General features: G+C 40.1%; 1 protein-coding gene across 1 annotated transcript; it reads right to left on the bottom strand.

The window, feature by feature from the left end:
- Positions 1–599: 599 nt before the first annotated feature.
- lrrc75ba (leucine rich repeat containing 75Ba) lies at positions 600–15,619 on the bottom strand. Its single transcript, XM_077561921.1, has 4 exons — positions 14,986–15,619; positions 9,743–9,871; positions 8,012–8,124; positions 600–3,873 (listed from the first exon to the last, which is right to left on the bottom strand). Exons 1-4 carry the CDS (start codon positions 15,268–15,270, stop codon positions 3,270–3,272), a joined length of 1,131 nt encoding a protein of 376 aa, XP_077418047.1. The 5' UTR covers positions 15,271–15,619; the 3' UTR covers positions 600–3,269.
- Positions 15,620–15,720: the final 101 nt, after the last annotated feature.

Below are 15,720 nucleotides of genomic sequence, written 5' to 3'. Positions count from 1 at the left end.
TCCCACCAGAACCTAAAAACTTTAAGTAAGGAGGTTGCTCTGGCATGCCAAGGCTCTTCTCAGCCAGGAACTGTCAGATGCTCAGGCCATAGTGCGCAAAGGTACAACTCTCACCTCTTTTTGCACACTGAATATAGAAAATTAATTTTTGACCGAAACATTGCAGTTGTTGACACGTAACAGTTTTGGTGTGGTTTTCAAATGAGCACCAAAGGTTGTTTAGTGCTCATTCAACTTAAAGGACTCTATTTCGCCCAGCGCAAGTCTAGCACAAAGAGCGGTGTAATTGTGCACATGGGTGGAATTTTCTTTCTTTTGGTATTTTTACAGATGAGCGCATTTAAAAATGTGTGCTTGTGCATGAAAACAGCCAACTAGCTTGCCGGCCAATGGAAGCGGCTCCTCTCATCAAATCAGCACACTAGAAGCGCACACAGGAAGCAGAATGTGACTCACTGGAGTTCAGCAAGGAAATTGACGCATGCAAAGTACCTTTATAGGAACTGCAAGGTAGATCATGTAAAGTTGGCCTAAGGAGATCACAGATCATTTTCAGAATCTCCAATATTTAAATCTTCTGAGCTGAAACCACACATTAATTACAGTTTGGATGAATTATTTTATTGGTAGAGTTTGGCTTTGGAAAATACGAACTACGACAAGGAAAAGTTTGCAGACACGAAACAGACACTACAAACCAAATGGACAGTCTTCTTCCCCAGACGAAACGTTCGACATAAATAATGCTTGCTCTCAACGTAACCACAAATTACATTATTTGCTAATGTAATAAAAGTACCAATTGCCACATTCACTTTGTTCTCTGTCTATTTTCAGTATACACGAGAAGGCCGCTGTGCCCAATTTGATGAAATTGGACCCATATAGTCACCGAATAGGACAAGACACCAAAAACACATAATTACAACAATAACCAGAGATCAGTGAGATAAACATATACATAGAGTATGTTGCACATTTAGACATTTAGGGTATACATATTCTAATAGAGCAGCATTTTTTTTTGTGGAACTTTCTAACAATCATGAGCCATTTGGATCAGCATTGTAAAGATGACATCTTCTGCATTGGAAATGTATCTTTCAAACAATTATTCATAGAGATTGCTATATGGAGAAATACAAACAGAAAAGTGCATTGAAGGTTTTTTTTTTTTTTTTACCTGTCTGACCATTATGTGCTACTGCGAAGTACATGACCCAGCAATCATCATGAGATAACAGTCATGGCAATATTTAAAAAACAGAAAGAGAACCAACAAAGAAGGGTAGTAACACATGGAGATGAATACGAATGTAGGGTGACCACTTTTACATCCTGCCTGTGCGTCCGAGGGTGGGGGATCAGGAAAATGGCCGGTTTTCATTCTGGTTCTACGGGAGGCGGACTGCACTGCGTTGTTACCGCGACTGGTAGACCACGGAATGCTCCCAAGTGGATCGTTTGGGAAGGGGGGTAAAAACGGTGGGGTTTTGGGTGTGCATATTATAAGTATTTACTGTATTTGATTCAAATAATGTTCAAAGAGTTTTAGCTTACTGGTAACGCTTTGCGCTTGCTAACTGGAGACAGTCATGATGTGAGTTCAATCCTCCATTCAATTAAAAAATAAAATAGCAGTGCTGTCAAATGATCAGCTTAATCACATCCTAGAATTTTGATTAATCATAATCAATCACAGAGCACCTGTTATGTGTTAATTCTTCCTAGCGTTATTATGAGGATGTCTTGCACATTTTTTGACTAAAGCAAGTATTCTGAATGTCATACACAAACATTGATGAAATACTTTACTTTAATGCATGTGTTTGTTTATTGCTCAAACCCAACCTGTGCTACCTTTAACGCAACCATCCGCTGTCAAGCTAACCGATAACCTGCGGTCAAAATTAATTGTGTGATTAATCTGCGTTAATGTACATGATTAATGTGATAATATTGTGTGATTAATCAATGAGTTTGCGCTTTGACAACACTATAAAATAGCCCATCATGGGAGCAAAGGAGGTTGAGCTTGGAATATTGTCATCAATTAATCATTTGTGAAGTGAGACTTCGAAGGAGTTTCTTTTTTTCCTACCCATAAAAAGGCTGCAATATGGAACCCCCCCCCCAAAAAAATATCTTTACAGTAGCCTTTTTATTTGACCATTTATGACAGAAACATCTTTCCTGCCCTCTGTCTGTGGATGTGACGTCATGTGCGTGTTATGTGAAGATGGGCGATTTCATTTTTCGCCAAAAGGTGGCAGTAGCGATTCAAAATCGAATATTCTACATGTATAGCATCCATATGATATACGTATCTTTAGGCCGCGCAAAATCAAATTTTGGGGGAAATGAAGATACAGTCACCCTCTACTTATAATGACAATGACCAAAGAAATGAACAACAGAAAACAACTGAATTCCGAAGCCCATATTAAAGGTTTGTTCAATTGTAACAGTGGTGATGATTGCATGACACAGGTGACGTTTTTAAGCAAGTATATAAACAACTAGTCACAGCTACCATTGTTTATTCCTACTTGTTGTCATCTAAGATCGCTTTGCTCACCAAAAGTGCAAAGAAAGAGTGAGCGGTATTACAACAGAGCTACGTTTTGTCTCCTCATTTACATTGAAACAAGGGCAGCATGGGCATTCACAAGTGGACATTAGGAAAGTGGGGGGGGAAAAAAGTCTTGACCTAGCAGTTTTGCCAGGGTCACGTGACAGGTCGTCGGCTGCGTAGTCTGTTGAACTTGTGTCATAGCTTTTGTTGAGAGATTAACAGAGAACACACAATGTGGAGCGAGGCTCTGCCTACCGGAGATCGTCTCAGTCCTGGTCGACAACTTGGGGGTGGGGGGGGGATCCACTGGTTCCAAAACAACTCGCCTTCCACTCGAAATACTGTCAAAATGCTGCTTCTCCAGCCAAACAACTGACCGAAATCTCCTTTGGATTTGCTTCTTTGCTGCTACAATCAGATAAATAGTAGGGGAGCGAGAGGGCGAGAGCGAGAGAGAGAGAGAGACGCTTCTCCAATGAATCCAGTCCTCCACTTTTTGTTCCCAAGAGCGCCATCCACCAACACAGTAAGTCTCCGCTGCCGGTTCATTCCGAGACGTCTTGGTGTTACTGGGTGTTGGACAATGTGGTCTCCCTCGTGCCTCAAGGGTGACTGGGCTGGAAGGTGTGAGGTTGGTGGAGCGAAGGAAGTTAACAGATTGCTGCGTGAGAACATTTCCGAGGGAAACACCTGATCACCTCTCGCAGTAGTGAAGCGTGAAGTCTTTGGAGAGCTGCTTCTCACCTAAGCCCCACGGCTCCAGCTCATATTTGTTACCCGCATCATCCGCGTCGTCCTCTGCATCTTCCTCTTCCTCTTCTTCCTCATAGTGGCTGGGTTCCTCGATAGAAGTCTCCATCCGGTAGCAGTACGGTTGACCCTCCGTGTACTCGTAGATGGTCGGCAGGCTGCTCTTCAGGCTGCAGCGCCGGCGCAAAGCCACCAACAGTGGCTGCGGCATGGTGAAAATATCCACGTTGTTGCCGAGGTCGATCCAGGCCAGGCTGGAGAACTTCTTGGGGTCTTTCAGCATCTCGGTCAGGTCCTTGAGTGTAGCCAGGGTGAGACGGTTCCCGTTGAGGGCGAGGGTGTTGAGTTTGGGTAGTGAGGCAAGAAGAGGAAGGAGAAGTTTCAGGTTTTCGTCTTGGAGCTCGGTAAAGCTGATGTCCACGGACACCACGCTGTCTCGGTTGTTCTGGAGGTAGAAGGCCACTTGGCGGACATCTCGGGTGGACAGAGGAATGCCTGACAAGTCCACAGTGTCATTGGACAGTTTCTTCTGGAGGGTTGTCTTGAGACTGTAAAGTGAAAGGAACGGAAAGAACACCATTAAAGTAAAGACAAATCAACAAACTAAATCAAGTGTTAGTTGGGCCACTGATCCGGAAACATGGGCCTGGCTTCGTGTTGTGTTTCCTGCGTTGTGTAACGGAGGGAGTGAATGGATGGGCTCGGGGCAAAAGGCTGACTAAGACTGTGGCACGGCCACCGACTAAACAGATGAGCCAAAACATCCGCGACAGCCAACAGCGCAATCATCTTTATGACACAAACGCGACTAATGACAATACACAAATCAATTAATCGGCCACAGTCCCAGACAGGGTTATTATAGTTTTGGAATTTTCATTTGAGTTGATTTTTATTTCATTTTGAGCCTATTTTTTTTTATTAATTGAGTTAGTTTGAATTCGTTTTCAGGGTGATTCTGTTCGTTTTTATGAGTTTTAGTATTGCTTCTCTTTTTAAAAATGTATTACTTGTGCACAATATTTAATAAACACCATGGTAAAATGAAATAAGTAATGCATGTCTTACCTAGCGTTGCATTTCGGCTGAGTTAAATGAAAAAATAGGCGATCCGAGCCATTGCTGCCAAAAGTCAAACATGCAAAATTGTGGCGGTGGAGTGACGTCATCTGAAGGTGCTTTTCTATTGACTGCTACTAGATGACTTCACTTTTGTGCCACATGATTTCAGACGTCCTTATTCCGAAATAAATATACTTAAAATCACATGTTAAGTCATCCCTAAAGACTCATGCATTAAATTAACAAAGACTAAAGCTTCAGTTAGTTTTCTTTTTTCTTTCTTTCTTTAAAAAAAAGAAAAAAAAAGCATTGTCATTTTTATTTCATTTTGCTAACAAAATTGTTTTTAGAATTTTAGTTTCTTCGTTGGTTTTCGTAAACTAAAATAATCTTGGTCCCAAACTATTTCTGTTGCCCACAAAGAAAGATTTTTTTAAAATAGCTATTTCATGTAAATACATGCTATTTTATTTTGAGAAACGGCCGCTTCCATTCATAGCCTCTCAATGTGGCCAGAGTGTGTTAATTTTAAGATGTTACTAGCATGGTTAGTTGATTGATCTTTTGAATTATACAAATGGTAAGCACCTTTTTGAAACACTCATGGCTGCCGTACCGGTCACTTCTGATGCTTTCGGTGATACATGACCACAATGACAAGCGAGTGCTTCGCAAATGGGTCCTGAGTGACTCACGTTCAAAGAAAACAAAGGCCAATGTAAAAAATAATAATTAAAATAAAAAAACTATATAAAAAAAAAGTCAGTTCAATGTGTTTTTAAACATGTAATCATCAATCAATCTCATTATTAAATTGCAAGCTCTTCAACTTCCTACTGGACTTCACAGCAAAATCTTCCACCAAAGGCACCAAAGTCCTAACGTCCATTGCTGGCGCAGGCCTTTCCTGCATGAGTGAATTGTGTTTGATCGCGCTGCTCCCTCCAACCCCCACACTGCCGTTCTTTTGAGCTCAGCAAGCATGAAAAATGGATGTGATCCTGTTAGAAAGCCATTTTTATCCTTCTTTCAGATTATTCTGCAGTTAGACGACCGTGTTGCAAAGATCATTTTTTCTCAATCTTTTCATAACAACACCACCATACAGTTTATTTAAAATGATCAAAACTTAGTATAAAAGGAAAGTATGTAGTATATACAATATAACTCAGGATCTCAAGGTTAGGAAATAACCACAGAATTGAAGTGAGATTAAAAATGACATAATCACTATAAGGGAATTACTGATGCTCAGCAAACCCGTTGATTGATGTCATTTATTTAACATCCATTACATAACTCTGCTTTCAATGAAATTTAAATTCCATAATAAAGACATCAGGTTAAGTCTTGTAACCATGTGAGGATCAGTAATAATCTAACTCAAGGTAAAACTCGATTTGTTGTTTATCGATAACATCACTTGATATGGTAATGATCATAAATATACACCAGATCTCGAAGGTCGAATACATTTCATGCTGTCAAGTTAAATTAATTAGTAACCGCAACACTCGCCAACTCTGATAATACATCTCAAGTTTAAAAGCACTGTAAAACATGATGACAATCAAACTGCAGTACCTTAGCTTTCATGACGTGACAATGTCAAAGATTTGAGCCTCGTAGATGTTTGCTCAACATGCATGACTGTTTTGTTGTCTTGGTTGCATTACAACTGTATCCATGCAGTTGAGAGTTTATTTTTATATGGCATGCGACATTTTCATAAACACGAGATGGCAATCCAGTTTAATGAGATCTTTTCGGACCAGAGATAAGATTTCTTCCGCATCATAATTGCATTAGCATTAGCATTAGCATTAGCACTAGCAGTTATGTAGGACAGTGGTTTTCAACCCCAATCCTCGAGTACCCCTATTCAGTCTGTTTTCCATGTCTCCTTCAGCCAACACAGCTGAGGATCGTTATTAGGCTCCATGCAGAGCTGGCTGATTAGCTGATCGTTTGAAACACCTGTGTTGGCTGTGGGAGACATGGAAAACAGGCTGGATAGGCGTACTTGAGGACCGCGGTTGAGAATCACTGATCTAGGCACAACACAAATGTTTTCATGCCAGCTGTCTGATATTAAAATGATTACCATTAAGAATCTGAGGGGTTGGCGAGACCCCCTAAAGTCTTGTTATTGTTTTTAGGTGGCGAAGGACCCCAGAAAGTTGGCCAACTTGGCATTCTGTTACATTTGGACAGAGCAAACTATAAAGATTAATTAAACATTATATTAATTGTAGACAGCCTAGAACGCCCCCCCCCCCATTTAATCATATAGTTGACATCATTCTTCTTCAGCATACCAACTAGTAGAAATGAGGAGTGACGTAGGCCATAAAGCAGTCAGCACATTTGTAGTTTTTTGTGTGGCAGTGTTCCTACTACCATTAGGGGTGTGCCCAAAAAAAGCGATTCGATAATAATCACAATTCTCATTTAGTACGATTCAGAATCGATTTTAAATGTCCCAAAATCGATTTTATTTAAATTATTTCATACTGTCTTCCCTTTGTTTGCGCATGCCTATATTGGGAGTGCTGTTCATGTTGTACCCGATTTGGCCACTTAGGGGCAGTGTGGCTCCACGCGGTCTGATATACTTAAGTTGTAGCCACATTAGAGAGTAGAAGGAAAAAGTCACGATCAAGTTATTCCAATAAAAGGTTTTTTTTTTCAGCGTGGAAACGTTTTTTTTGAGTGATAAAAGTGCCGCGATTAGCGCACTAGTTAGCATTAGCAAGTCAGACGGGAGTAGATCATTACGATTCCTTGAACATCTATAAATTGAAGCAAAAATCACTGTCAATCAAATCATTTCGAATCAAAAATCATTCTTAATCGAATCGCACACCCAAAAATCAGAAGCGAATCGTGAGACATTCAAAGATTCCCACCCCTACCCACCATCCTCCTCAAAGTTGCTTAGTGGCAGTAAAAATGATACAGACCCCCTCAGGCCATGGCAAAGGAACCATTCAACTAGTTTTAAGTCGATGTTGCATCAGAAGAGTTATGTAAATATTTGATTTTTCTTTATTTTCTTATTTTTGTTCTGAGCTGAATAAACCAACAGTAAAATTCACAGTAAACCACATGATCCTGCCAGGGCTTATATCGCATTTGTCCATCGTCTGGCTCAAAATGGTGTCTTTATTTCAGACCAAAAATATCCTCAGATTCAAAAAAATCTATGTGCAAAATATTTACAGTAGCTAGCGGGAGCTTTGTCCTGAGTAAAACACATGAGCCACACATACACAAAGGAGCTGATTTTGTATTCCTGATTTGATCCCTGCCATCAGACAGATAGAAAATGTGTTGCAGTGCCATTTTTGAAGAGTGTGTGACAGAGAGAGCGGGAGAAGCCCGCGGCAAGAGACAAGCAATACACGTGATCAAGCACTTAAAAGGAAAGATGATTGACAGCTATGGTTACCATGGCTTCCCCATCAGGTCGGCCTGTGGCCAGCTCTGTCCTAATTCAATGTCAGCCATGGAGATGGAAATCTCTACAGCTCGACATGAAACCGTGCCCTGCCACGTGTTGAACTGGGCTGCGGATTTATTATCACTGTTATTATTAGTGGATGTCTGGACACAAGGGCTTACCATGCCTGGGATTTCCGCCTGGACATGCTCTGCCTCAGCCACTTTGAATGAGGGGTCAGGTGGTAGATCAGCTGTCTGCAAATTTTATCGGATGACTTTATGGTGTCAGAATCCTGTGGACCAAAATAGTAGACAACATACAAACACAAGTTGTTGTTTTGGAATTGATGTCATTTCCATTTAGCCGATAAGCACTAAACGACTCACTATTACACACCATTAGAGTTTAATCAGCAAACATTTTTCATGGTCACTTTTTTACAACACTGTAATCAGAACAGACATCTAATTGCAAGCGATTCAAACATGAAGCTCGTGTCAAGCCGACACAAATCCTCATTTTGTGGAGTTGGGGGACTCGATTTATTTTCTTTGCAGTTGTCAACTTCAAATATTGTACTGGATGTTGAATAGCATAGATGGCTTTGACGCAATCAGCATAATTAGTATAAACAGTATAAATGTAAAGACTAACCCTTACCAGATCAAATGTCTGCCTTTGTACTATTGGTCATTTTGCATTTGACAAGGTTGAGTATAACATGAGACATGATTGGTTTACTTTTTCCAGAGTTTTTTTCGACAGATAATATTTTGTCTCTCTCTCTCTCTCTATGGTACATTTAGACTCCCAGAATTAGTGTATTTTTTAAATCATTATAAGCAGATAAATGAAATTTCTATTTCTGTTAGATCTATTTACAGTATCTGTCAATCTATAAGTATGAAGAATGGGAAACCAATATGGGACCATCAATAAGTTCTTGAACTATAACAGGATTTTGCATCGGGGTTTATTAATTTAAGCAGTCCTTCTCAAATATTACGGCAAGGGGCCGCGGTGTGATGACAGGGGGGTGGCAAGTCCATCATGCATTTATTTTTTAAACAAATCCTTTAGAGACACCATGACAAAAAGTTTAACAAAGATGAAAAGTGCAAAGATGGTGATAATCAAATGGCTCAATTGGTCATTCAAAAACGTTTGTTTAACCCTGTAGAACCCACGGGGTCAAATTTGGCCCCTGCTACTCAAATAACAAAGACTTTTTTTTTTTACAAATTTGACTTCAAAAGTCCAGAGTGCCACTTCTGACCCCTGCATGGGGCCATCTAGTGGATGAATATTGCACTTACATGAGCCAGAGTGGTGGTGACAAGATGGCTGGCAACATGCTGTTTTGTTGAGCTGGAAATCAATCCAAACAAAACCATCTTCTCAGCAAACCATCAGATGGTAAAATTGTGTTTTTTTTGTTAATCTATTTCATATCATGTTGCAGAATGCCTAGGAGTATGTTTTATATATATATTTTGATAAATTAGCAACTCTGAGCTAGTTCAAAAAACAAGGTTTAAAATTGAAAAAAACATATATTTTGGTGTTCAGTGAACTTATAACAGTCATTTAATGTATAATTTATAATTTTCCAAATAAGAAAAGGGTTCTTGGGTTTTCCAGGGTTAAATAAAGTTTTTTTTGTTATAGACTAAAACATGTTTTGTTCTAAATTGATCTATATTTTGTTAATATTTACATTTTTCATTAATAAGGATACAATGTTATGCACAGTTGTACTTAGAACAACTTTAAAGGGAATTGATATTATTTATTAGTGTAGTCCATTGGAGAGTTGGGGACAGGGCACAAAATAGTATCTTCTTCCTTGGGGAGTGTAACATAAAATAATTTAGAAGCACTGTTTTATTAAGGGGGGTTAAAGGGCTGACCTTCTTAGGATTCTGCATCTCACGGGCCAAGCTCAGCAGCAGTTCATGCGAAATTGGATCCACCAGATTGAGGAAGGCAGCATTCTTGTACAAGATGTCATTTAGGGAGGTACCTTCCAGGCCCAGATCCTAAAAGAAAAGAGGAAAACAATAAATGAATTTACAGCCAAAAGAGTGTGGTAAAACTCAAATAATTTAGCAGTATTGTCAACCTTAGATTAAAGTGCATATATTAAAAAAATCTAAGTATTAGGTATCACTCTAACTAAAACTACAGCTACAAATTACATTAATTACACATACAAAATGAAAAATGGTGTTTGCAACAGCAGAATTCTACATACATCATACACTGCTATTGAATTTTATATTGTGCATCTCTGCGTTAGGTTGTGGTCTTTGAGTGCAATGAGAATAGCAAGTCAGTTGCGACACAGCTGTGCAAGTGCCCTCATCAACAAGTCCTAATGAGGCAAACTACAATGACAAGCACTTGGGCGGTGCATGCAACTTTAATGAGAAGTAAGCCTTGAAGACACAGATACACGCACATTTGTTTTCTCCACGGCACAATGGGCATCGATTGCATTTAGACAGTTTGAGTGGGAGGCTGGCAGCGCCACGTTACTGGCTCCTCTTAACAAGGGCGACGGTACACAGGCAGAATTAGAAGAGACTTTACGGATTTTAAAAATGCCATGTGCAAGGCCAACTTTAAACCAAGAATCTTTCCAGCATCTGCACAAAATGGAGTTTACAGAATACAATATGCTATATTTTGACTGTGGGTCACAGTCCAATGAATAAAATGTGAAGAAGTCAAACACAGATTACAACCTGCATTCTGCTGACTATTCTGATTGGCTTCAATCTTGGGCAATAATTGAGACCTTATAAATTAAAGGATATTTATTGCCATTTAGTCTGTCAATATGGTGACACATGTGACAAAGCACATTTGCCTCAGTGTATCTGAAAAGGAAAGTCAAAAAGCTAAACTACTTTGAAGATGCTAACAGAGCTAACCAAAGACACAATAAATATCCTACAATTTATACGGTCTCAATTATTGTCAAAACCTCAAGCCCAGATGAACATAAGAACTGTTGTGAAAATGTCACACACGTGACGGGAGAATGGATCATTGTATTTGGAGAAAGACCTGATATATATATATATATATATCTCAACAAAATGCCATTCATCTCCACCCTTTTACGACACTGACAGGCTAAAACCCAAGATAATTACCATTCTATTGAACTAGGACAGACTAATCAAGTAAGGCCGATTCACAAAGTAGGATTGATTTATCAAACATAAGTCTCACATTGAATGTTACATTAAGGCTTTGACGACATCAGAAGCTTTGTGAAAAGATCCCCGGGAAAAAAAAAAAAAAAAAAAAAAAAAGAAGCTTTGTGAAAACCTACTATCTATAATATATAAGATACTGCGAGTTTATTATTACCGGTATTATTATTATTAGCTTACTGGTGCCCTGTCCAAATACAAGGAGTGAGGACTGTGAGATTAAGGATTTGCATTTGTGATGCTAAATGAGCCAAAAAGTTTTGTTTTCCCTTAGAAAGTGATAAATCGTAATATATAGGCACTATTTGTTTGTGTTCCATCTATATACTGTACAATATATGCAGTATATTCTTATAGATGCTAGATATATGTTCTGAAACTCTACATAATGAAAATATATCTAAAATTGTTTTCTCAAATATTGCAGTAGAAGCCAGCGGTGTTTTGAAAGTAACAATAGTCAGGTTTCCATCCAAATGCTTCGAAATTTTTATGTGAATTTTGTAAAAACGGACATGCGACTTATGCCCGTTTCCATCCGCTCTTCTTTTGCGAATGTGCGCCGCGAGATGACGTCGTAGTGACGGAACTTTGGGACAATGGGGAGTTCCAGGTGGGAATGTTGGTTTTGACGGACTGAACGAAAGTAATTTGTCTTGTTGGCTTCCGTCCCGCATGTAAGTGAAATGTGTCGTTACATTGAGAGCTGATGTTAATAAAGCCTTTTAAAATTGCATTAACATTTTTTTCTTTAATTAATTATAAAAAGAATCGTGTTTCTCCGTCTCCCCAAACATATATTACTTTATGAGCCGTCATTTATTGTGACTACAAACGTGCGTGTGACGCAGTATCAGTCAAAACGTGCGACGTATATCCGGTCTTGTAGTTGCTTATTCGCAAAACCTGTTTCCATCCACCATTGATGAATGGCTGGAGCCTTTTTCAACAACTAGCCATGCAGTTAAATTTTATTTTGAATGAAGACTCAAGAATTTTGTATACAAGTATTTTATATTCAAATGTGTTTGTATTTACCATATTCTTTTGATTATACGGTGATTTTGTTTACTATCCACATGTTTGTAAAACTAAGACGATTTAACCAGGGATGCATCTAATATCATTAACAATGATTTTCATCAGAAGTGCAAGTGCTGATAAAACTCATTGGTTGCAGTCAAAGAGTGCATTTAATTTGAATTTAATGGGAGCCATTTTAGAGCTACTCAAAACATATCTCAGATTAACTATATGGCTGGAATCCCGGATGATTGCCAGCCAAATAGGCCAGCCAAAAGGGGGGGAAAAAAGTGTAATGTAACCTCTGGCAGCAATGATGGGATCTCTTACTCTCCAACTATAAAATCCTTGGGCTCTATATGCATAGACGGCACACGTAAGCTCAGGTGTAAAAACTGGCGCATCTGGATTTTAGTGAGGGTGTGAACCTCATTTAGCATGCTTGCGAATTTGGTAGACTGCCCTGTACCATACTGGCTGTTCCCATAGACCAAAGACGTTCCTTTTAAACGCTACCGGCACACCTGCAAATTTGGTGGCTAAAAGTAGATTAAATTTCAGACCATCTGGAAACAAGTCTAAGTGGTGGCGCAGGTAGTGTAATGATTTGGGTGAATTCGATCGAGGTGCAAACACATTCTGAGCTGAGCTACGGGCACGTGTGGTGATAACATCGTATTTCATTCAAAGATATGACAACAGCATGCATCAAACTTTTGGAATTAATCAATTTCATTGAACATATTCTAATCTTTATTATATTTTTTTTAAATCAATGGGGCAATCTCACTCCGACATCAGGAGACATGCATTTTTTTCACAATTTAAAACAGATCCCAGGTGTTTGCGACATACTTTTGCCCATCATCAACAATTATAGACACATTTTTACAGCATATTTCTCGCCACTGACATCAGCTTGCATTAGTGTTGGGTCTGTCTCATGCACTGCGCCAGACCACCATGTTCCTGCTGGCATTTGGCTGTGTCCTTTTCTGCCTCGCTTGGTGGTGAGTGGTCGTTGCATCCGGCTGCTTGCGTATAAAGTACATACTGGGGAAAGCAAAACCCAGAGCGTGGCAAAACAATCGGGGGTTGTTAATAGATTGTGAAAAGTGGGGCGAAAATGAAGAATGGCTCATTCATATACATATTTTCAGAAATCACCTGATAAAGATTGACTTAATTTCACACTTGATAGGTGGGTAGGCACTTCAAAGACCCAACTATTTAAATCAATATTCAAATAAATACTCATGTCTATTTATATACAAACATTTCAAAATACATTTTCCATTCAACAGGTAGGCTAATTGTGATGTTGTGGTTATGGTGCCTGGCTGGGCAGTGCAGCTCTAATCCATTAAGGAGGTTTTGCTATCACCAGTGTCAAGACTTCAGTGTAATTAACACAGGGTTGTCTAACAGCCAAAAGATGAAAGGAAAGACTGTAAGCAAGCAAATGAGCTTACAATGAGCTCGCTTGCTCCTACAAATACTATATGCGTGATGCAGAATAGTCCTTTGTTTGCCTGACCTCATTTTCCCTAAATGAGAAATGTAATCACACGACTGCAGTTGTTCCATTTTGAAGTAACATTATAGAAGTTATGGTCAGAGGTGTCTCGATCCACCACATGATCATTTCTGTTCACATGACATCAACACATATGTGTCGCAATCCATATTGCAAGCATAAATAAATTAATTGGGGGTGGGGGGAAATGCCAGGATTGATGCTAGCGAAGCAAGCACATAAACAGCGGCTAATTGTTTCCAACTAGAAGCTAGAAGATGCCACAACGTCAACATGTTGACAAACAGTATTCAGTGCCCAAAAAAAGTATATGTTGATGTGTACAACTGTTGTGTGTTACTTTGACGGCTTATTACAAAACATATTGCATTTGGACGAGAACTGGATATGTCGTCACAAATTACAATGATTTGCCATCACTACATCAGCGCAGACAGCAGTATAAAAGGGCAGAGGAGGCTCCATATTTCCTTGTCAGTGACCTTCTTTTCAAAGAGTACAGACCATTACGGAGCGCGTGCAGTGCTGAAGTCTGCGCGAACAGACATGTCGGAAAAGCCTAACAAAAGTGGAAGAAACCAGGACAAAACAAGAGAGGGCTGGGCGGGGTAATGGTGTGGGAAAACCTTGTCCTCATTAGAAGAGAACTGTCTGGTTAAAGACCATAATGCATTTCTTCATTTTCTTCAACACTGCCATTTTGACTAAGAGTGAAAGTGACCGCTGTGGTGAGTCACATGCTGTGTATGCTACTTTGACCATGTGTCTATGCCACACTGTGTCAGTGGCCTACTTTCGATAACAATAAACACATCAGAAAGTGGCTACGTGTGCACATTGCATAGGAGGATGAAGTTGGATGGTAAAGCCGGTTTCATATAGGAGGGCTTCACTTTATTTATTTTTTAATACTTCAAATCAGAAATTTGGTTCCTCACAGAAATACCAATTACAAAAATATGCCATACATTGCATCACATTTACACTAACATCCACCCATCCGTGTTCTACAGCATTTGTCTTGCTGAGTTAGAATTCGCACTCACTTTCCCTGCTATGGGAAATTAAAAATCTGCCATCAACTATAGAAATACAGTATATGTCAATAAATGAAGGATGCAACATTAACTATGCTGCCCTAATCAACAATAACGTGTACATAATCAAATAAATCTTAATGACCATATGTGAAGTTAATAATAATAATAATAATTCAGTGGTCATTACAGCAATGCAACAACAACATACATCCCGTCCATGGTGGCCATCTGTTGCTTTTGGATTGTATCAGGGACATAACAGGCCCAAGATCGGACAGCAGCAGGCTTTGACATATCTCAGCAAGTCTCCCGTGTTGTTTCATCCTCACCTTCCTCAGTAATCTGAGCACGTCGGCTGCCTGCTCCATCCGGCGATCGCGAAGCAGTTTCTGGATCTCCCTGATCCACGCCACCCTTCTCATGTAGGGGCTGTGGTTGGTCCTACGCAGCATCCCAGGCAGTTTGTCCGTCTTCAGCATCAGGGCGAAAAGGAAGTCCCCGCCTGCCCGGCCGCTTCGATTGTCGCCCTCCGCCGCGACATCGAGGAGCCTGCGTCGCTTTTTGGAGAAATTCTCATTGTCCAAGCTGTTCTGTCTGCTCAGTCTGGAGCCCATGCCGATGCGTGGCGCAGGTGCAGGCTGCCTTGTTGTTGTTGTTGTTGTTCTAAATCAAATGGATTAACAGCAGGGCTGACCCATGATCAGCCTCCTTTTTAATAACGGCGTCGTGCTGTCTGCCTCTGCAGCCTCCGATGTGCACCAAAACACTTTCTCCTTACTCTCATTTAATCAATTTATGCTCTGACGTGTCCCACCTTGCTTGGGCTCAGGTGATGACGGCGATGATAACGACCAGGACACAAAGCTCCGGCTGCTTTATCAGGAATAGTCTGCTGTTTTACGCTGCTGTTTAGGTTTGAGCAGCGTGGATCGTCTGGCCAATCGCAGCACACGTATCCCGCTACTTGTCCCTCCTCCGTGAACCACAAAAGCCCCCCCCCCCCCCCCCCCCCCACACACACACCGTGAAGTGCAGGACTATTATATTGAAAGTCGTCTGATTAA

This window comes from Vanacampus margaritifer, chromosome 3 (assembly GCF_051991255.1).
Source record: "Vanacampus margaritifer isolate UIUO_Vmar chromosome 3, RoL_Vmar_1.0, whole genome shotgun sequence".
NCBI lineage: Eukaryota > Metazoa > Chordata > Actinopteri > Syngnathiformes > Syngnathidae > Vanacampus > Vanacampus margaritifer.
This window is presented reverse-complemented; position numbering and strand designations above follow the sequence as displayed.

What these genes read in the sequence shown, in the direction of transcription:
- lrrc75ba (XM_077561921.1), bottom strand. Translation starts at nt 15,270, where the DNA reads ATGGGCTCCAGACTGAGCAGACAGAACAGCTTGGACAATGAGAATTTC. An exon ending in AGATGCAGAATCCTAAGAAG is followed by an intron (nt 8,125 to 9,742) that starts GTCAGCCCTTTA and finishes TTTGGTCCACAG; the next exon opens with GATTCTGACACCATAAAGTC. An exon ending in AGGCGGAAATCCCAGGCATG is followed by an intron (nt 3,874 to 8,011) that starts GTAAGCCCTTGT and finishes TTCACTTTACAG; the next exon opens with TCTCAAGACAACCCTCCAGA.